Below are 21,345 nucleotides of genomic sequence, written 5' to 3'. Positions count from 1 at the left end.
AAAAGACATTTCTCTCTTCCTTTTGTGCTTAGATGATATCCATTTGTATATTCTTTGAAAATATTGTATTTAGTATGTTTATTTTTACCAAACCATTCTGATGAGAGGTAGCATATAGACTTCTTGAATAACACAAATCTCTGACTTGACACTGTATATAATTCTTGTTTGACTGAACCATAGTCATAAATTTTAGCCATCTAGTCTTTGTTTAAAGCCCTCAAGTGATGGTCAATCTCCTTATAACCCTCAATAAATTGTTTTATTTTTTTTATTTAGTTTTATTTATTGTTAAAAAGTCCAACTGTAAAATGCCATGTCTTTTTTCCACTTTCTAAATTCAGAGCCCACCCACTGAGTAACTATGGGTTAGGAATCAGACTATGAACAGGTATGTCCCTCTTTGAAACAGTCATTAGTCATAGTAAGATTCTCAGTAAAAATTATTTGCTCAATGATTTTGAATTTTTGAATGATTCTTACTGTAACTTCCTCAGGAGTAATTAATAAAGATTTGAAATTCATAATATGAATTTAATTAGTAGGTGTAATGTAAGAGTAAAGAGAAATACTGCCAGGCAACCAGATTCCAAATAGTGCACCAGAAATTATTCTGAGGAAGTTTGCAATAAGTATTAGTCTTCAGTAGGAGGTACATGAAGAACAATGAAAGACCCTGAGATTGGCTTAGTTGGACTGAGGGTGGATGCTAATAAAGCCATGGTTGCAGGTTTGTTCCCCATATGGGCCATTCACTTAAGAGCTGGACTTGATGATCCGTGTGGGTCCCTTCCAACTAAGAACATTCTGTCATTCTGAAAAAGGGTGGAGAGAGACCACTTACAAGGGCATGTAGTGACAGGACAAGGAGGAAGGACTTTAAACTGAGAGAGAATAGGTTTTGATTAGATATTAAAAAGAAATTTTTTACTGTGAGGGTGGTGGAAGAGAGAAATTGTAGATGCCCCATCTGTGGGAGTGTTTGAGGCCAGGCTAAATGGGACTTTGAGCAATCTGTTCTAGTGGAGGGTGTCCCTGCTCACAGCAGGAGGTTTGGAACTAGGTAACCTTTAAGGTCCTTTCCAACCCAGGGCATTCTATGATTAGATAGTGGAATGTGAAGCTCGTTTTATTGCTATTCAGTATTTCCTTAAGACTTCTTTTTTTCCAGCACATTCCTTTAAGCATACTCATTTATTGAATTCTTTGGGAAGAGCCAGCATAGAAGAAGGGCAAATACTCAGACTGTATTTTAAAACATTCTTTGATGTTTTCATCTGGCTCTGAAAAGCTGGTCTAGAAAATGATTTTGTCTGACAAAGTCACTGAGACATTGTGCTTCCCAGTGCCTTGACTAAAAAATATATCAAACAAGTTTTTTTTGGTACTTTTTTCTTGTTCCCTTCAGCTTTATCTGTACTATGTTTGTTATTTTGTGTTAGGTTTTATTTAGCCTATTTCTTTTTTTTTTTTTTGTTACACTTCTGACATGTAACTTCTAGTCTGAGTGATTATTGGCTTTTTTCTTAAATCTATTGAGTCTGTTACATTCTCTATATACCTCTGAAGCCTAAGAGATTTAGTCTGTGACTATGGAAAGGACTGGAGTACAAAGCTGAGTATGATACAGACAGCAATTTCTTGAACCACAACAATGAAAGGGAATAGATGATCCTTTGTTATTTTTGGTTTATTTTTGTTTCAGAAGTGTTGTGTTAGGCAGAGAATTGCCATCATCTCCTTCTTATGTTGCAGTTTAGTCTTGATAACTGCAACTTCTCAGCAGCATTCCAGCCCGGTGACTCATAGCAGATGTAAGCCTCCACTCTGCAGAATTTAATAGCAAAAACAACCGCAGCTTGGGAAGGGCTCTGGAATTACTTGCATCAGTTTAAGAAGATTTAACAACTTTGGGTTCTGTCCAGAAGTTAAAGGTAAACATTTAGGGTACCTATGAGGGAAGAAGGAAGACGTATTGCTAATTTCTATAGTTATGGTTTAAAAGTAATGTGTATTTTGAAGGCAATATAACTGGTGCAGTATTGAAAATGATGTATGAATGTTTTACCAGGATCTAGGTATTTTTCTGCATTTCTAGGTAGTTAATAAACCCACTATTTGAATCTGCAGTTTCCAAATTTGTAATACTATGGGCTATACGAACAAGGCTGCTTTTAGAACCTAAAAGTAAATAAAATCATGACTGAGATGAGGAAAACAGGGCAATTTTTGTAACACCGCCAAATTTAAACAAAACCAAATCTGTGCATGAGTTTAATAATTCGAATTTTAAGAAAGCAAACAAAAAACTTTCCAGTCATTTTCTATCCTTTCAGCAGTTTCTCTCTTACTATTATTGTATTTATTAGCAATGCAAGTCTTATTGACACTGTGCCAACAGAAAGAAACAGGCATCTGTACTTCATCTAGTTTGCTGTCTCTTAAATTCAAAAAACATAAGAACATTCTAATGGTTCAAAATTTTTATAGTACAGAACTTCTTTAATGTCATCAAATCTATTCAGTAATTTTTTATTTAAAGACTTGGGAAAAATATCATATTCAGGGGAAATTTGAATATAGGATTGACTGTGTGTGTATCCTTTAAAGAAAGCCTAGGCACTGAGAAGAAAAAAGAAATCTTTCTAGAATTTTGATTCCATAGCTTCGGAAAAATTTTCTGCCTAACTGTACAATGCATATTCCAGGTGTAATCTTGGAATAGTAAGTGAGTAACCACATGGATTAAATTTCAAGGTTTCACAAGAGTTGCACTTAAATTTAAATTGTTTCAAACAGAAAGTGATTTTTTTCCAGCTAACTGTTAAGGGCTTGTGTTTCAACTTGAAAATATAATACCAAGTTTTTCTCACTCTAGCATATGGTGTGTGATAATTAATCCACATGTGTACTGTCTGAGATTAAGATTTTCCTGGAAAGGGATATCCCCTGTACAAATCTGTGCTTCTCAGAAGCAGAGAAATGCTTTTAAGTCACCCATTTCCTTTCAGAACTTGAATTTTCAGGTCTCTTCCTAGTCTTTTTTACCTTCACCCTTTCTTTGGAGGATGGCAGCATAAAGATTTTGGTTTCCCCTAATTACTAGAGGTCCCTCTGTGGGTTTTTTTACCCTGTGTCTAACTACAAATGCTTTAAATGTGTCACCATCCCTGGAACAATTCAAAAAATGTAGATGTGGTGCTTAGGGACAGGCTTTGGTGGTGGGCCTGTCAATATTTAGTAATGGTTCAACTTGATGATCATGGAGATCTTTTTCTTAATAACTCCATGGTAAGAAAAGCAGAGTAGACACATATTCTGGTTTAATTAGGTGTTAACAATGCTAAATGAAAATATTCATAGTTACAAAAGAAAAAAAATTCCTCAGTTGATAGCTTGCAGAAGTTTAAGTAATTAATTCAGAATAGCTTATGTATAATGTTTGTAAATATTTTACTGATTGGCAGCCTTGTTTTCTCCTCTGTGAAAAGCACACATCTGTCTTACAAAATTATTTTGAAGTTCTATCAGCTAACATTTGCAAGGCAGTCAGATACAGTGGTGATTGGTTTGGCCCATAAAATAATTTTCATATGGAAAAATGGAGTTTAAAATGCTATGGGTCATAAAGTGCAAAGTATCCATAGTTATCATTTTAAAGATGCCATTCTTGTCACCATTAGAATAAAAGCTGATAACTATTTTGGATTTTCCCCCCAAATTACTCTATGACAGTAAAATTATCTTGATCCTCTCCTGGTGCACAAAATTTGCACAAATCTTTAGATCAAGGACAACTAGCCCAATTCAGAATTTAATTGTATATGATGGGGATCTTTCTCACAAATTTAAAAGACCAACAAGGAATATGTCTCTGTTCTTCAGCTTGCTTAAAATGTTTCTTCTTTTGTCTTGAAAATAAAATGTGTGCTTTTGAATCTTGAATCTCTGTCCTGAAATACACAGAGAGCTCTAATATAAAGTGGCCTAAAAGAATAAATTATCATTTTACTGGCTTTTGGAGTTGTATTTCATCAGACTATTTTAGACATTTGTAATGAATCCTGCATGTGCACTGTATTTACAATTTGCAAGAAAATAATTATAGGTTAAATAGACTATTTTTAATGAGATTTAAGATGTCAAGTGTAAATTTTAGTTTTAATGTTTAAGTTAACTAGTGTTTCCTTTGTTCCTCTACTTCACAGCTTCCAAAATGAAGATTTTGATAATGATTGATTTTGTCCTTGGCGCTAGCCTGATGGATGTCATTGGCAGCTCTGTAAGTTCTAGTAATTAAATATTTCTCTAGAGTTCCTTCTAAATACTGCATACTTTATCCTCCATAGTGCTCACAATGCACATCCCCTCCATAGTGCCCACAATCTCTACATAGAATGGCAGAACCTTTGATGGGAAAGATTAGAATTCACAAAAAATTGAAAGAATAAGGAAATATCTTCAAATAGTGTTTAGTGGGGACAAGTGTCCAATAATGAAAGAGGAAACAAATGCATAAGTTTACACTGGAAGGTCCATCACTAGGTAATGGCACAAAAAAAAGAAACCCTTTCAGTTTATGACTGGATCTGATGTGAAAAAGGAGACAATAAATCTTTCCTAGAACAGGTATCTTATGGTGCATGGAGGCACATTGTACAGAAGGCACACAATTGCCATTCAGGTGTAATGCTAACTCAGAATTGCACCTGGAGTTTTGAGAGCATAGTTACAGAAAGGTGAAGCACAGGAGCTCCTAAAGCAGTGGCTGCAGCAGTGCTGTTTCTGGGCACTGACACCTGGCATGCAGAATGTTTCCATCCTTTTCCACCTTGTCCACTGGCCCTACAACCTTTTCTCAAACAAAATCCATAACTTCATATTCTTACTTGTTTCCATGTAACTACATTGTAGTTCACAGTCAGAAACAATGATCAAAGCTCCTTCACTTCAAGCTCCCAAAGCCCTCTCCTATACATTCTGTTTCTCCAACAAAAACCCTAATAAAATCACACTTACTCCACAGTTTAAAATACTTCTAGCCTTACCAATGCTGCACTGCATGTCATGGCTGTCCTTACTAGTTTTATATCCAGGTCCTAAATAGCAGAGACCTAAAGGGATTGAATTCTTGATTCATAATCGCCTAGGCAGAAGTAGTTGCTGAATTTACAACTATTTTTTGTGGATTACATTACCTTATGGAAAACTTTTGTTCAGATAAGTAGCTTTATAGAGGCAGAATGGGAATGACTCTCTAATCACTTCTGCTCAGTGAGAAAAATATTACTAATTTCTGCAGAAGCCTACTGAGAAAAGAGGCATCACAGTCAAATTCATTTACTTATTTTTTAATTATTGTTTTTCATTTAGAATATTTTGGACTTAGCTGACCTTCTGAGTAAAAACTGGGAATATTCAGAACTTCATCTCAAATTTTTCACCTTTTAATCTAATTAAAACACTTATTTCAATATAGAGTTATTTTGGAGCTAATTCATACTATTAAAAGTAGACGAAATAGCACCACAGGTAAAAACCTTGTATTTTTATAGTTCTCATTAAGTATTCCGAGTCCAATTTGTAGCAATAATTTTAATGGAAGGTCACTGGCTGCTAAATAATTCACACAATAATGAAAGTGAATGCACATTAATTGCAGCAGCTGGTTAAATGTAGGATTGTGTGCCCAAGAGCAGAGCTGTCAGCAGTTGTTAGATAATTGCTTCTCAATGTGTAGTGCAAACAGTTGCTTCACTGAAACAGACAGAACAGGTTGTGTTCAGTCTGGTTTCAGTCAGTGGGCACCACTGTCCCCTGGAGATAGCCACAGTAAAATCCACATTTTCTTGAGTATTTCAACATTGTAATGGTTTAACTGTGGTCCAAATATAACAAATGGAATAGCAATATGTGAGAACTGTAATTTGCATTTTGCTTTTTTATTACTATTTTATTACTCCAGCTTTGCACTGGAGTGGTTTAACCATTGGTTTAACTTCAATGGTTTTTAAAGGATTATCCTGTGAAAAAAAGTGTAGCAGCACATTGCAAGAAGAGTCTGGTAAGCTGAAGATCTAAAAGCCATATTGATCCAATTGAAGTTGCAGTTACCTTGTCATTGTCCCATGAAAAAAATACACATGGAATTCCAAATATGAGAACTGTGGTTTTGCTGTTCAGCAGCAGAAGTCTAATGGGATTTGTCTGGAGCTGACAGAGAGACATTAGTGAGAATGCTGAAGCCAGGGAAAGAAGAGAAAGTATCAGACACCAGTACTTTTCATATGTAGGTTACTTTCAAAACTATTTCTGCTCAAGCATTTTTCTTTTCTTATGCTGTTATTATTCAGTATGGCTAGTCATATCTTGATTATCACTTCTAATTTACTCTCACTTCCTAAGCATTAAAAGCTTAAAACCTTTCAAATAAGGAAATTGCAATGTTTAGTGTAGATATATCACTGTTCACCCCATCATGAGTGTATTGTCTGCAAAGCAGATGAGAATCAGCTCATAGTTATTTTTATGAATTAATTTATATTTTCAAGTAAATAATAACAAAAGATGGATTTTAAATGCAAGTTTAAAAATAATATTTAGAGACACAGCCTATTGCAGACTTGTGTTTAATTTGGTTCAAAGGAAAGGACCTTTTTTTGTGGTATATGAAGTGGTGTCACACTGAATTTAGATACCAAGTTTTTCTAAGGTAAGATAATTTTTTTTCAAGAAGTTCTATACTTTTACTATATAATTTAACCACAGCAGGAGAATGGCTTTTAGCAGTATGAAAGGGGAACTGATAGAGGCATTTCTTTCACCTGAAAGAATCATCTGTAGCTGCCTGTAGCTGCCTCTCCCAAATGCCCTGCCCCTTGCTCTTTCCAGAATGGAAGGTAGCTCCTTGTGGCTCAGATCTGCCACTGTCACAGAGGCTGCCCACCTGAAGTCCTGTCTGGGAAATTGTGAGGGCCTGGCAATGGGGGCCACCATTTCCAGGACTCTCCTATTGCATTTTACCGTGTTCTCCAAGCTTGAGAGGGCTGAGTTAAGACTGACACAGGCTAAGCTTCTCACTAAAACTGGTAACTGTGGCAGGGTGGCTTCTTTATCACTTAACTTAGTATGATTAGAATAAATATTTGGTCTGACCAGGAACATGGGATTTTTTGGACAGCTTTTCTTTTATATTTAGCATTAGCTCGTCAGGCTGAGCCTGGAAATATTTTTTCAATCCACCTATTTATCTCTTTCTCTAAAGTTCTGCAGTCCTCTGTAATTTTCTGTATTCACAGAGGACCAGATGGGCAATCTGCAGTCACCTGTCAAGGAAGCCTCTTCTGAATCTCCCACTGAGTACAAAATTCAGCTTTTGTGAAGGGTTTGTGTGAAGCTGCAGACACCGCCCTGGAGAGGCTGCACAATAAATAGTGCATCTTTTCTTTGTAACATGCAACATGTCCTACATTAGCCAGTGCATACAGTCAAGTACCATCCCTCTAAGCTACTGTAGCAACTTTGCATGCCCATATATTTACCTATTTTCTTCTCTTGTTTCCAGCTAGAAGAAAAGGATGATATGCTAAGCATCTCGTATAGCTATCAACAACTGAAAAAACATTTTCAAGCGAAGGTTCTTAAATCAGATAGAACTTTTGGGGTATTACCGGGTCGTTGGCCGCTGTGTCCCTCTAAAAAGGGCGTTTGTGCCTCTGGCCCTACAGCGCCCCCTTGTGGGCCAGCATCGCTCCTGGGCCAGCGCAGGGCTGCGACTGGGCTCGGCACAGCGGCCCGAACCGCCCGGCGTGGGCAGCCCAAACACAGCCTGCTGAGCCTTTCCCTCTCGGACAGGCCGCTGACAAACTGCCTAGTTTGCCAACGACCTGAAAAAATATGTATTTTTTTTCATATGTATATGTGTATTTCCCCCCCCCCCCCCCCCCCCCATTCTTTTATTTCACTGTGTGCTTTCGATTGCAGTTAAGTATGAATACACTTCAGTAATACTTAAGGCAGAAGGCTGTCTTCAGGATTGTTGATCAAATTTTTCAGTTGAACTAAATATTGCAGACAAATGGAACAATTTGTTGGAAGTGTTCATGGACAATGGGTGAAACCTGAGCTTGATGCAAATTAAAGTATGCAGACCCCACTGAGGTGCACCTCACTATGCACAGCAGTATGCTATTGCAGACATCTCTATAGTTTGGTGTGATAAGGCAATGTTCTGAGATATCAATTCTTCCATATAAATGACAAATATTGCAGGTCTACATGTAAATAATGTTCCCTATGAATAAGGTAGCACCAATTTAGAACTACTGCAAATTTGATCTTACCTGTCAGTTTTCCAGAAAGTCACCCTTTGATTTTGCCTTTACAGTGCTAGTTGTGCTCTTTTACAAGCTACTAAACTGTGCTTATATAAAATTTCAGTGTTACTGATGCAAAACTTCTGTCATGTTTCCAAAGGCTTTTCTCCCTCCCACTGAAATCAAATTTATTTAATATATATTTTAAACCATACAGACTGTTTTAATTTAAGTTCTCCAGATCAGGTTGTGTTCACTTAGGCTGTTTTACCATAGTCTTTAATCTAAAACCAATTATTTATTGCTCAGCATGCATTCAGCATGTCAGAATTTGGAGCAGCTATTCCACTATTCCAGCCCTTGAGGGTCAAGTGAGTGCTAGGTAACACTGTATCAGAATTACCACATTTCTCACCCACTCTGCATGGCAAAATTAAGTACAAAAGTCACAGCACAACATTGACTTTAACTTTTGTTTTAACTTTTATTTTTCATGTATATTCAGGGCTTCTTAGAGACTATTTTAGCATGCCAAAAATGAGCTTAAAACTTAACAATATTTATGTTGGCAGTGTTAGGTTTCTTATCATAAGAAGTGTGTAACTTAAAAGCATTCAAAAATGCACTATGAAGTTGAAAACATATCCATGTGGATTGCATTTCTTTAAAACTCTTTAGAAGCTTTAGAACTCTTTAGAACTCTTTAGAACAATATTAGTAGCAGGCTTCTCTGGATAGAAAATCTCTGTGCATGGAAGATGATAGAGATATTTTAGTGTTTTTCCCCAAAGTCCCTGCTGCATCTTTGCAGTTAGAGCTGGCGGCACTAAAGAGAAGGTCTCTTTGCAAAGTGTTCATAATGTGTATGTGTTATATATTACATGCAGTAACATTTGAAATATATAATTTTAAACAAAGTAGCAACAGAGATGGAAGTCAACATAGTGTCTGTGGGGAATTGTGACCAAAATATTTTATTCAAGTTTAATTTTATTTATGTTTTGGTTGCTTGGCTCTTTGTGTCACATGTTAAATATCACATAAAATGTGTTGATTTTACAATAAGATATGTTTTCCTCTCTAGGATTTACAGAAATGTTTTCAAGAGCAAATACGACTTCAGGGCCAGGTGAGGCTTCTGGAGCATCGTGTGAAACAGAAGCAGTTAAAAATTATGCAACTCTTAGAGAAGAAAGAGATTCAGTACAGAGATTCAGAGAGAGAAGATGAAAACAGTGTCATTGACTTGGGAGGAACAAGACAGTATTCAGGTTAGAAATGGAGCTATTCTTTTCATTTCCCTTCATTGTAATGATACCCAGAAGCTTTAGCACAATTGGGCCTATTGAGATATTGTTTTAAAAACTCCTTGTAGAATGTTTGTTTAAAACACAGGGCTCAGCTTTTGCCTAGACCTGTTGTGCAAGGAAAAATTGCTGATGTCAGATTGTAAAAATCAAATGAGGATTTAAGAAGTTTACTGATTTATTAGTAGTGCATAACATGAAAACAATCAGTTAACAATCATAACTTAAAAACAAGCATAAATCTCAGCAATACAACAGACAAAAGCCAGACATTTACAAAATGTTAATCAGGAGTTTCAGATTTCTAAATGCCATTCTTTGACTAATGTCAGAAGTTCTAGCAATCTCAAAAATAACTAACAACAGGGTTAGTTCACATTCATACATTCAACTGGTTTCCTGGGTTACAAGCAACTGACTTTGTTCCAATCTGTAAAGTCCCTGAGACCTCCATATTTACACACATAAGCCTGGCATTATGGCATCTGCATCTCACTTTAATAACATTTTCACTGAGTTGGATTCAGCTCATGACATCACAGCTTTTAAATCCTGGTTTAAAGTTGTTTTTCTAATTTCACCAGCACTCTGGTGGTGATCCACTCCTTCTACAGTGGAAGGCCTTTCATACATACAGTGGAAGTATATAATAAACATCATCCGAACTCTTGATATAATAAAACACCATCCAAAACAATAGTTGGATTGAAAATACAATTTAGGAGACTGACTTCTAGGTGGTGTTTGTTTCTAGCTGTCCAGTGCTAGAAAGTCTTAACTACTATTATTTTTAATAGCCTTGATTGAATATGCTTGTAGTGCTTATGCTGCTGGAAAAAATACCAATATATATAACATTTGATCTCAAGGCATCAAATATAATAAAACACCATTAAAATGAAATAAAAAGCAGTTGTAAATCTGACATAAAAATTTTAGCTGTGTATTTATGTACTCAGCATTCTGGAACACTTTATTTTTATTATTAGAGCTGACTTACTTGTTACTGAAAAGATTATTAAAGCCACATTTCTCTGAAAGATATTTGTCCTTTCTTAGCATAAGCCTCAATTTATTCTTTTACAATGTTACTCTAATAAACAGATCTAACTTGTTCCTGTTTCTGATTATTTTTCCCCCATTATTTTTCACTTTCTTTACAGCTTGGAAAATGCCTTTCCTGTTCATACTGTATTATTTTCTTAAACTGCTGTAGCATTATAATATCAACAGAGCTGGATAAATTGAGTTAGATAGTGAGGGGGAAATTCCATACTATATACACCTGCTAAAAATTAAGATATGCTTGTGTTTTGCTTACCTACTAAGAAATTAATTTTCTCAAAGCCAACCGCACATTGTCTATAAAGACAACTTAGCTGTTATTTAAATCATGTTTTCTATTAGAGTTTGTTCAAATTCTGGCATAGCTATTTGTTTTCAGTATAAAGTGTTTATTTTCTATGTCTTATCTTCACTGACACTTTCACTGAAGAGATATATAATAGTTTATAAAGTTTCAAGCAGGCCTGGAAGTTCAGCCAATTCAGAGAATTCCTTAAAGTTAATCAGCTCTACCTTTGCCAGGAAAAACAGAAATGCTGAAAATTATATGTCTTTTCTGTATGACTGCCTGATGTAGATTACATATAAACAAAGAACTCATTTCATTTCTTAATTCCTAGAGGAAAGAATATAAGATTATACAATTACATTGCTGTAATATTTCGATGAACTCTGAATTTTGTTATTGTTGTAAATTATATTCATCAACAGCAATGCAGACCAGACTGTGAATGGTGCCAAGCCAAAGTAGTATCATTTTACACACACACTGCACTTTTTGGGAGTAGTCTTCTGTATACTTTTGCTCCTATTTGATAGAAGGGACAGGAGAATCAGGCCCTGCAATTGTTTCTGTTTTTAAAAATGGAGATTCCATACTTTTGTTTCTGGCATTTCTGTGAACTTCTGGACATAGAAGTGCATGTTTCTTTTTAAAAGTTACTGTATGTTACATGTAATTTTAAGGTTGTAACAGGATTCTAATGTGGATGATACCACTGTAAATTAAAAGTGACACCACTTAAAACAGAGGAATTATTCTGCTAGTCAAGTAGAAACAAAAATGGTCATATTTCACTATGTGAAAATATTATTTCAATGATATATCAAAATAATTACAGGCCAGCAAAGCTTTAGAGCAACACAAGTACAAAAAAAATACCCAAAAGTCAAAGAAATGTGTTTGCAGAGACATTTCATTTTATTAGTGTGGTTCATATGTGACTTCTACGTAACATGACTTGATTACTGTTACTGACTTGATTTCTGATTTTGCCATTAAGTACAGGACTAAAAATGTTATGACCGATTAATGTTGTGTGAACAGATTGTGCAGAAATCTACAATGAAGGCCATAAGCAAAATGGATTTTATAAAATAAAACCAATCCAGAGTCCCAAGGAATTCTTTGCATTCTGTGACATGTCTGAAGGGGGTGGCTGGACTGTGTTTCAGAGACGTTCCGATGGCAGCCAGAATTTTGATAGGTAGGTACTAGATTTGGTAATTAAATCTGGAATCAAAGTGAAGAAACATTAACGAGATGGTGCTAAGTTAAATCTGAACTTTAGAAGTATATGAGTAAGTTGTTGTCCCAGATAAAAGGGAGGAATGGTTATTATGTGGAGCAGCCTCCAGATGGGATACCACTTCTGGTTCTGGCTGTCTGGATGTGAGACATCCGTTCTGATCTTTTTCTGACAACTTGTGTATTTGACACAAGGACACTTCAATGTCAAATGCCTTAACAACTGTTGGAGCAAGGACTCTTAATGATGAGGAAAGATTGTCTTCTGCAATTAGTAAAAATTAAAAAAAAAAAAAAAAAGGAAGCAGTCTGAGGGTCTTTGAGTAAAAATGTTCACAAACATGTCTAGTGGGAGGATGAGAAACAAAGTACCTCAGCTGAAACACGAGAGGTTCAGACTGCATATAAGGAGAAACTTTTTCACCATGAAAAGAGTCAGCAGGTTCCCCAAAGAGAATGTGCAGTCTCCATCCTTGGAAGTTTTCAAGATCTGAACAGACAAGTCCTGAACAACCAGGTCCGATCCCATGGCTGATTCTGGCTTGAGACTGACACTGGACTAGCTTGCTTCCTGAGGTTCCTTCCAGTTTGAGTTAATCTGTGATCTAAAATTGTAATATAAAACATCCAAATAAAGTTGCTTTTTTGAGAAATTAGTAATTTATACCCATTTCAGACTCTGGGCTGACTATGAAGAAGGCTTTGGAAATTTTGTTTTGAAAAATGGTGAATTTTGGCTTGGAAACAAAAATCTTCATTATTTGACTAATCAAGGTAAGATTTGTATTGTAACAATAGTCTTATTGTTTCTGTTTCTTTGCTCTTTCCAGGCAATTTTTTTGTTCCCCCTTTTTGTTATCATAAATCCTGATTTCTGTTGTTAGTCTGCATGGACTTCTCTAAGTTTCAGAAAAAAACACATTTGAATATATGTTTTCTAACAAAAGGTTCAAAACTGTCCTTAGGCCCCTGGCATACTGAGAGCCCCTGTGAAACAGGGAACAGGAGACAGGAGTCTACCTTAAAAGAATTGTCTCTATCCATTTTCCATCAGCATCACTAGCAGTCCAGAGATGGGTATATGCTGTACCAAGACACTGATTTGGGGCTTTTTAGCTGTGTGGGCTATTACATGGAAGTAATTCTAGTCCAGTCCTGTTGATGAGGCCAGGACTAGAAAGTTATTTCCATCTTTCTAATTGTCACTCAACATAAGCTAACTTCTGCTTTGTTGTAGAATGCTGCAGATACAAAACTTACCCACTGGCTTAGCAGGCTAAATCATATAGAAATCAGTGCTACCAAGATGTGATCCTAGTATAAATTTATTAATTTTCAGAGTATAAAAATCTGATTTTCATAGGTGAAAATTTATTGATGAGTTTTCACTATGCTTTCACTACCACCTCAGATATTGTACTAAAATGTAAAACCTGTAAGGCCATCTTTTTTTACAATTTTTTCCCTACATTTAAAAATTTGTATTGAAATAATTCTAAAATTTTCTAGGCTGAATAGAATTCACTCAGCTGAATAAGGCAAAGAATAGCAATATATGCTTTACTATGCATAAAGAAAGAAGATAAAACCCTATAAAATATGCTGAGGTGATAGAGATTCATGATAAAAACATTTTCTTTTAATCTTCTACTATAAAGCCCAGTTCTGAAAAGCAGCGAGATAGGCTAGTTTAACTAAAATAATTTGGTTTTTTTTAAGGGAATTATACTTTAAGAATTGATCTAACTGATTTTGAAGGAGAACGACGTTTTGCACAGTATGCAAGATTCAGAGTTGCAGGAGAAGAGGTAATAAAACATTAAATGACTAAAGGTTTTAATGAAAATGTGGATTTTGTAGGCAAACAATAAACACACAGGTTCCCTAATTTCCATAAAGATTTGTGTAGTACCTTAATTTAAGGTTCTAAACCATATTTTCTTTCTTACACATGCTTATAATTTTCAAATACCTAATAAAAGTGATTTACTCTGATACATTAATTTCATACTTTCTGTAAATGATATGAATAATTTGGGTTAATAAATAGATAAAAGCAGTTTTTCTATGTTTGTTGATATTACCAACAATAATGTGTCACTATAGGACACGAAACAAAACAATGGGGACACTGGAATCTCCAAGGTTAAAAGAAGGACATTTAATTTCTGACTCCAACATTTATAGATTTTCAAAAGTGACAGTGGATTGGAGGGTGACAGTGCCACCTCTCCAATGACACTGGACAAACCAACAGTCCATCAAATTTCCCTCCTCCAGAAAAGAATGCAAAACAAGAAGTGTTTACAGAAAAGCGCATGAGAAAATTGGTTACAAGAATGTAAACATCAGAAGGCTTAGAAGAACTTAGAACAGGGTGACAATAATGATAGAAGATGTTCTGATTTGCTAATGTATACTGCAAACTAGCCCTAATGTTGTTTTTATTAAGTCATTTATACATATGGTTAATGACAAATTTTATCCCTGTTAAGCATCTCTACAGCCTTTCAGTATTAAGGACATCGTGTCTAAGTGGCAGGACATTTCTTAGCATAAAAATAGCAGCAAATGGAACAGGCTAGGTTCTTCTTTGTGGTTTCACTCTCTGACATGCTAAGGGCTAAAGACATACAGGAATTTAATTTTCTTTTCTTTCTTCACATTTTTTATTAGCATTCTTATGAGATGAGTTGTGGTGAATACTCTGGTACAGCTGGTGATTCCCTTACGGGTGGATTTCATCCTGAAGTAAAATGGTGGGCTGATCATCGAGGAATGAAATTCAGTACTAGAGACAGGGATAATGACAACTATGAAGGGAACTGTGCTGAAGAGGAAAAGGCTGGCTGGTGGTTTAACAGGTATTTTGATTTCATATGGGTACTGTCAACTATTCTGCTCCATGGGTATTCATAAAATAATAACATATGGTAGAAGATAGATTGGGATTGTTCATTTATTTGCAATGTGCCCTTGTCCCCTAGCAGAGATCTCAGTGCTGGTAAGACTGAGGCTCACCTTAGAAGGGACAGCACCTACTGTGCAGCTCAGGCTGGTCTGTGATAATGGCATTTGCCACGGGTCATCTTTGTTATCAGGCAGTGAGGAAGAGATAATTCTGCCCCTCTGAGGTAAATAGCTTTTACACAAGTAGGTCATGTAGAGTTTGCAGATACATCCCTGCTGCACTTCACTCTCACATTTTTCTTGTGTTGCACTAGACCAGATGTGGCAGCACTGCAAATATCTGACAAGCTAAACTAGTGCCAGGTTATCAAGACTCATTTTTTTCACCTCACTTCACAGTACCTCACTCTTGTTATTCTTTCCAAATGGAGATGGTAATGTGTCCACTCAGTTTCTGTCAGTGTGCATGTCTGGACTGAGTGAAAGATTTTTTTAAATAGGGTTGAATAAGAGAATTTAAAAATTCAACTAACATGCAATATACCAAATCAAAAATAAAGGATAAAAATGGAAGCCTTAACCTGTACAGATCAGCTGTGTTCTTTCCTGTAATTAAGTAAATAAATATAGCCACAAAAAGAAGATCTGCAATCAGCTGTGTAATAGAGAGGTTTAAAATAGGTTTAAAATACAGCTCAGGGAGGCGCGCTACTCTCTCACTGTGATCTCAGTTCACTTGGCAAGAGGTGCCAGGCTGGATCAACTCCATTGTTTCTGTTGTATCATCCTTTGTTTCTCTTTTTAACTCCTCATTTGCCAAATTCTGTTTTCATAAGCAATCAGTGACCACCTTAACTGATATGATGTAGCAATTAACTTAGTGTTTCACAATTAAGTATTTATTTTAATACATTTTAATATATTTGCATGGATAGTCAGCCAGCAGAGTATCTGAAACTTGGAAAAAGTCACATGTAGACAATGTTTTTTTGCATTTCTCAGGAAAACTAAGATATAAAAGGGAAAGGCAACTATGTTGGAGCTTCTTTTCCAATGAAATCAGAGCTTTTATAAATTTAAAGGAGTATCTGGACCTCAAATCACATAAAACTGATATCATGCCATGGATTTCATTAAGACTGAATTACCAATCACTTTTAGACCACTGAATAAGTTTTTTTGCCTTTTAAAAACTTTTTTTTAATATTGGATTGACCTGGACAAAAGAATGACCACTTTACAAAAGTAGCTGCACAGCGGAGCTTGACAGTTATTTATACCTTGTGTTGGTGCTACATAACTTCTAAAGATAGCTGACTCCTACTAGGCTAGTTCTTATTATGGCTGTGTAGCTCATGCTCTTAAAGTGACAGTCTAGCTTGATAATGAAAGTGAGTGACTAATAGTGTTATTTCACTGCTTTGTTATTGAATTTTTAATGTTAAGCCTAACATAGAACTGAACATTGCAAAATACTAGAAAATGTCAGTATCATTAAGTCCTACTCCAAAGGACAGTACTGGCAGAGAAAGGAAAGCACTCAGAAACACATATTTGTCATGCACAGATTAGCAAATATAGAAGGAATTAGTGCTCTTGGCTGGTTTGCATAAGAGCTCCCAGCTATGAAGGAATTGTTTATAGCCAGCTCTATGCTATCAGGACTAATGAAATACAGAAAAGCCCAGATAATATGAAAACCAAGGGACGTGACACAAGTGAGGCCACATGGAAGTAGCTCAGGGCTAGTTTCAAGCCACCAGTCTTGCTCCAGCTCAGCATTTGTTGTCCTGGACTTCTGCAGAAAAATGGCCCCTTTTGTAAGCAAAGCTCCAGCAGAGATTTTTATCTTGAATGCAAGTCCACAGAGCTGAGTTCACTCCAGCACTACCTGCAGGTCATAAGCTTTCCAGTACCCAGGGTATTGCAAAGCTCATAAGTAGCTCATAAGTAGTGAGATAAAGTTCATAAAGGTTCATAAGTAGTGACAGTGCACAATTCCAGTTGGACATCAGCTTATTCTCTCCCAGCACTCCCATTTTTAGTTATACCATGTATGGATGGTAAGAGGGATCTGTTAGGCAACAACTTGGGGCCAGATATCACTAACTCAAGCTTCCTGCCCTACCAATCATCCCAGAGACTGCATAACTATGTTCATGTGGGGTCAGTGGAGTCAATACATCCAGACAGAATTCAAAGGGTTCTTCAGGGAAGCAACTCTTATATATGTCACACAGTTAATACATAATTCAGCTAAAATATCCATGGAGAGTTAATACATAATTCAGATAAAATATCCATGGACAGTTGAGAGTTGGCTGTACTTTTGAAACTACTGCAGTGTAGTTTTTAACTTTATATTAGCCTATTGAAAAGATAGGAGGAACACAGGCTAACTTTAAGGTATTTATTGACTTGTGAATAATGAATGTTTTTTCACAATATCATATCACATGCCAGTTGTTAACTTAGTATGTACAGTTACTTTAGAAAACATCTGCTTGGATACTGAATACTCTGATTTTCACTATTCATGCTTCCCAGCACTAATTAAGACTTTTTACTGGCTCATATTGCTGTTGGCAAAATTATGGTGTGCCTTCTTATGATTCTTTTAATGAAATCTGTGTTTTGATTCAAAGTAGGCAGAGTGCCTCCTCATTGCAGAATTTGTATGATTAGAAAGATTAGGTCAGCTCTGATACAAGTTTGTCATTCTCAAAAACAAACTCACTTTTGATGTCCACAATTTATAAGCTTTCAATAAAAACATTAAAAATTGTAAGCAATAAATAAGGATATATAGATGCGAATTTTCCTATCGAGTTTTTGTCATAGATTTTATCTCAGTTCTCAAAAACTTTGTTAATAAAGTGTGAGCAAAGCAAAAAAGACTAAGATTTGCCAGTAACAAAACTCATAAGGTTATTTGGAATGTTTTCTGCGTGCATATTTTCTGAAGTCTGCTTTTGGAATCCATCATGGTGTTCAACAGCTAGATATTAACAGCATTTATAATGAAATACTGAATTGGCAGATAAATCAAGCTGATTCATCACAAAGTGCTGCAGAAGGAACAGCCAGTTTGCTCTCCACATAAATATCTAAGCTTGTTTCTCGTAGAAACCAGGCAAGTATCAAGGTTGTGCTGCTCCCTTTTCAAGCCTTTTGGGTTTTGCTAGGGTTTTCTGTTTGTTTCAACCAGTGTATTTAATAAACTATAACTGCATTTCTGCCTGAGTCTGTTAAAAACAACAAAATCCCCTCTACTTTGTGTAGTCAAATAAAATGCCAGCTCGGGTGATCCAGTGAATTGGTACACATGTAATTAGTTGTCAGAATTCCTCTTTGTAAATAGAAGCCCACAGGTGGGCAGGCAAACTGATGGTGGTATTCAGGATTTGTCATACAAAATACCATGTGCTGTAACTGGAAAACTTACAGAGGGCTACTCTGGAACAACAGAAAAACAAAACAGTATTTCTTTCCCAGAGTGTGGTGTGTGCCCTGCTGTCTTCCATCCTGAACAACTCTGGAAAAATTTTCCACTGAAACAAATTACCAGGAAAAACTCCAAGGGCTAGTAGTGTCAAAAAACATAGAAAGAAAAAGCAGCACTTTTGGTTAAAAGAAGCAAAACGCATTTGCAATTCTTCCCTAATTAAAACCCTGTTGTTTATGCACAAATGCAAATTTATGCAGCTGTCAGACTAGGCAGGCATCAACATGGCAAAATTTTTTGACTCACAGAGAAATAAATAACAAATGCATGGAACTTTTCAGCAGGAGGCCTTATTGCTGTTTCCCTTTACTTTCCCACCAGGTGTCACTCTGCCAACCTGAATGGTTTGTACTACAGAGGTCCCTACACTGCCAAGACAGACAACGGGATTGTTTGGTACACCTGGCACGGGTGGTGGTATTCTCTGAAATCTGTTGTCATGAAGGTCAGACCAGCAGACTTTGAATTAATTATTGTTTAAATATTCTATTAACACTATTCACCTGATTAATCTTTTAGGAAATTAATTCCCAATCAAAATGGGCAGATTTTTACTTCTCAATCTCTGCATATATAAATTTGGAATGATTCCTGTGCAACCAGTAGTTTTATGAGACGTAAGTGAAAAGACAAGATAGCCTATGAAGCTTTAGATACAAATATTAATGCTAATAGGTCCAAGTATTTTTTTAAAAAGGCAAGTGTTTACCTAGGAATAATGACATCTTCATTAAAATGGTGAATTTTTGGACTTCCAGTAACTCCAAATCCTTTCACCCATAAACAACGCCATTGTTACTGTGCTGTCTCAAAAATGAAAAATAATTGTACTTACACAATAAAAACCCTACTCAAATAGAAGCATAAGGTTTACTCAGTGGATGGAACATGCCTGCTTTGGAAAGGTTCAAGACTTTAGGAATGAGTTTCCTGTAAATCCCTCTGATGTAAAGGTTGCATGTGTTGTGTACATAGTGTACATAAAAGGTTTAAAGAATGAGGCAGGGAACGGAAGAAAGAGAAGGGGTGCTGCCAGGGTACAATCAATTGAATCCAGCATAGAGAAGTGGATTGTCTGTTGTTTGCTGAGGTATTTCTAGGGCTGGTCACAACATTTCAATAATTTTCAAACATTTAAAGACGTTTTTAGATGGACAGTAATTATGCTTTTCTCTTTATTGGTAACCATAATGCTTTCTTTTTCTTTTTCTTTTTCTTTTTCTTTTTCTCTTTTTTTTTTTTTTTGTCTTTTTTTTTTGTCTTTTTTCTTTTTCTTTTTTTTTTGTTAGATTTTACAACTCTCTAATTTTGAATGTCCTGTCCAGTCACTTCCTCTCCTTTCCCTATATACTTGTCTAAACTCTCTGGGCTTTTCTCCATCTCAAGTTGCATATCCATATTTTTCTTGTACAAGAATAATGGTAAGAGAGACTTTGCTTACCCATGGCTTTTGTGCCTGGCACTACAATAAACTCTAACAGCCAGTAATAACAAGAGTTGCTGATTAGTGCTTGCTGCCCTGGAGAAGATAGGAATACTCTCTAGAAAGCTATCCAATGAAATGTAGTCCATTTCTGCTGGGCAGATGCAAATGAAGACTTCAAAGAAAATATAGACCTAAGCTTGCTTTCCTAAAATAATTTTGCTTTTGTGGCTGAACTGCCACTCTCTCTTCTGTCCAAATACAGTTTTGAACATGGCAGCCACTTTCAATCATGCTTAAAATAATGAAACTAAGTTTTGGTAAAGGTCAGTTTATAATTACATTACTATGAATACAGGACAGCTGAATTGTAACTCTCTGCATAGCAATTTTTCCTTCCATTTTCATCCTCCCGAAACAAAATTTTGTAAAGAACCCTTGAGAGAATTGCATGGAATAAGGGAGGGAGGATATTTGGGAGACATAAAGAGAGTTCTTATGAAACAATCTCACTCAATAAGATAAATCATGCTACACCTAAACAAAAATAAACAAAAAAGTGTGAAGAAAAAACAGGGCTCAGGCAGCTAAAATAATGTTATAATGTAAAAATTGTGCCAATGAAAATCTGCAGTTTTAGAGGTTTTAAGGTCCCTTTTTTTTATGGTAATAGCAGATATTCTAGATAATCCAGTCTTTTTCTTGATGCATCAACTGATACTGTGCTAGAGATTTCTAGCCTTTAGCACATCCCTGTACCCATGCATGAGAGGAACAATGAACAATTATTCAAGTGCTTATTTTGAACTTTGTTTAATTAGTTTTACCAAATTACATTTGGTATCTGGGAGGAAGGCCCATCTTGTGTGTGTCTAAGGGGGGTAAGAGGGAGGGAGGGAAGTAAAAAGAGAGAGAGAGAGAGTAAGATAAATTCAACATTAAAACCGAAAATCTGATAAAGTATTTTTATTAGATTTTATTACATGTAACTTAAATTGGATTCCTATGTAACTATGCAAATGTCTGTAGGTATGGGTTATTAATAATGTGATAGAAGTTTTGGAGTAGTTGAAAAAATGTTGTAAGTATGGTATTTCTCATAATGATTTTCAAATTATTTTTTCACTCTATGAGGAGAAAGCTTTAATTATTTGGAAAAAAAACCCCCAAACAAACAGAATGCCATTATGTAGGAATTGTAAAAACATCTTTAGTTTTTCACTAAAATGGAAAGATTAACTCATGAATTTGGAGAGTATCAAGGCAGATCATATTCCACCAAAATAAAAGAC

General features: G+C 35.7%; 1 protein-coding gene across 1 annotated transcript; it reads left to right on the top strand.

Moving 5' to 3' along the window:
* The first annotated feature begins 1,878 nt into the window (after positions 1-1,878).
* Positions 1,879-19,111, top strand: FGL1 (fibrinogen like 1). The gene is made up of 8 exons (XM_054295681.1): positions 1,879-1,934; positions 4,209-4,282; positions 9,400-9,586; positions 12,015-12,174; positions 12,892-12,989; positions 13,935-14,023; positions 14,892-15,079; positions 18,952-19,111. Exons 2-8 carry the CDS (start codon positions 4,217-4,219, stop codon positions 19,109-19,111), a joined length of 948 nt encoding a protein of 315 aa, XP_054151656.1. The 5' UTR covers positions 1,879-1,934; positions 4,209-4,216.
* The last annotated feature ends 2,234 nt before the right edge of the window (positions 19,112-21,345 follow it).

Source organism: Melozone crissalis, unplaced genomic scaffold (genome assembly GCF_028551555.1).
Source record: "Melozone crissalis strain CALT ecotype California unplaced genomic scaffold, PUWL_Pcris_2 ptg000006l_1, whole genome shotgun sequence".
NCBI lineage: Eukaryota > Metazoa > Chordata > Aves > Passeriformes > Passerellidae > Melozone > Melozone crissalis.
This window is presented reverse-complemented; position numbering and strand designations above follow the sequence as displayed.

Bases quoted from the DNA above. Each gene is read 5' to 3' on its own strand.
- FGL1 (XM_054295681.1), top strand. From the start codon at position 4,217: ATGAAGATTTTGATAATGATTGATTTTGTCCTTGGCGCTAGCCTGATG. The intron at 12,990-13,934 runs GTAAGATTTGTA...GTTTTTTTTAAG, and splicing joins TCATTATTTGACTAATCAAG to GGAATTATACTTTAAGAATT. The intron at 14,024-14,891 runs GTAATAAAACAT...ATTTTTTATTAG, and splicing joins TCAGAGTTGCAGGAGAAGAG to CATTCTTATGAGATGAGTTG.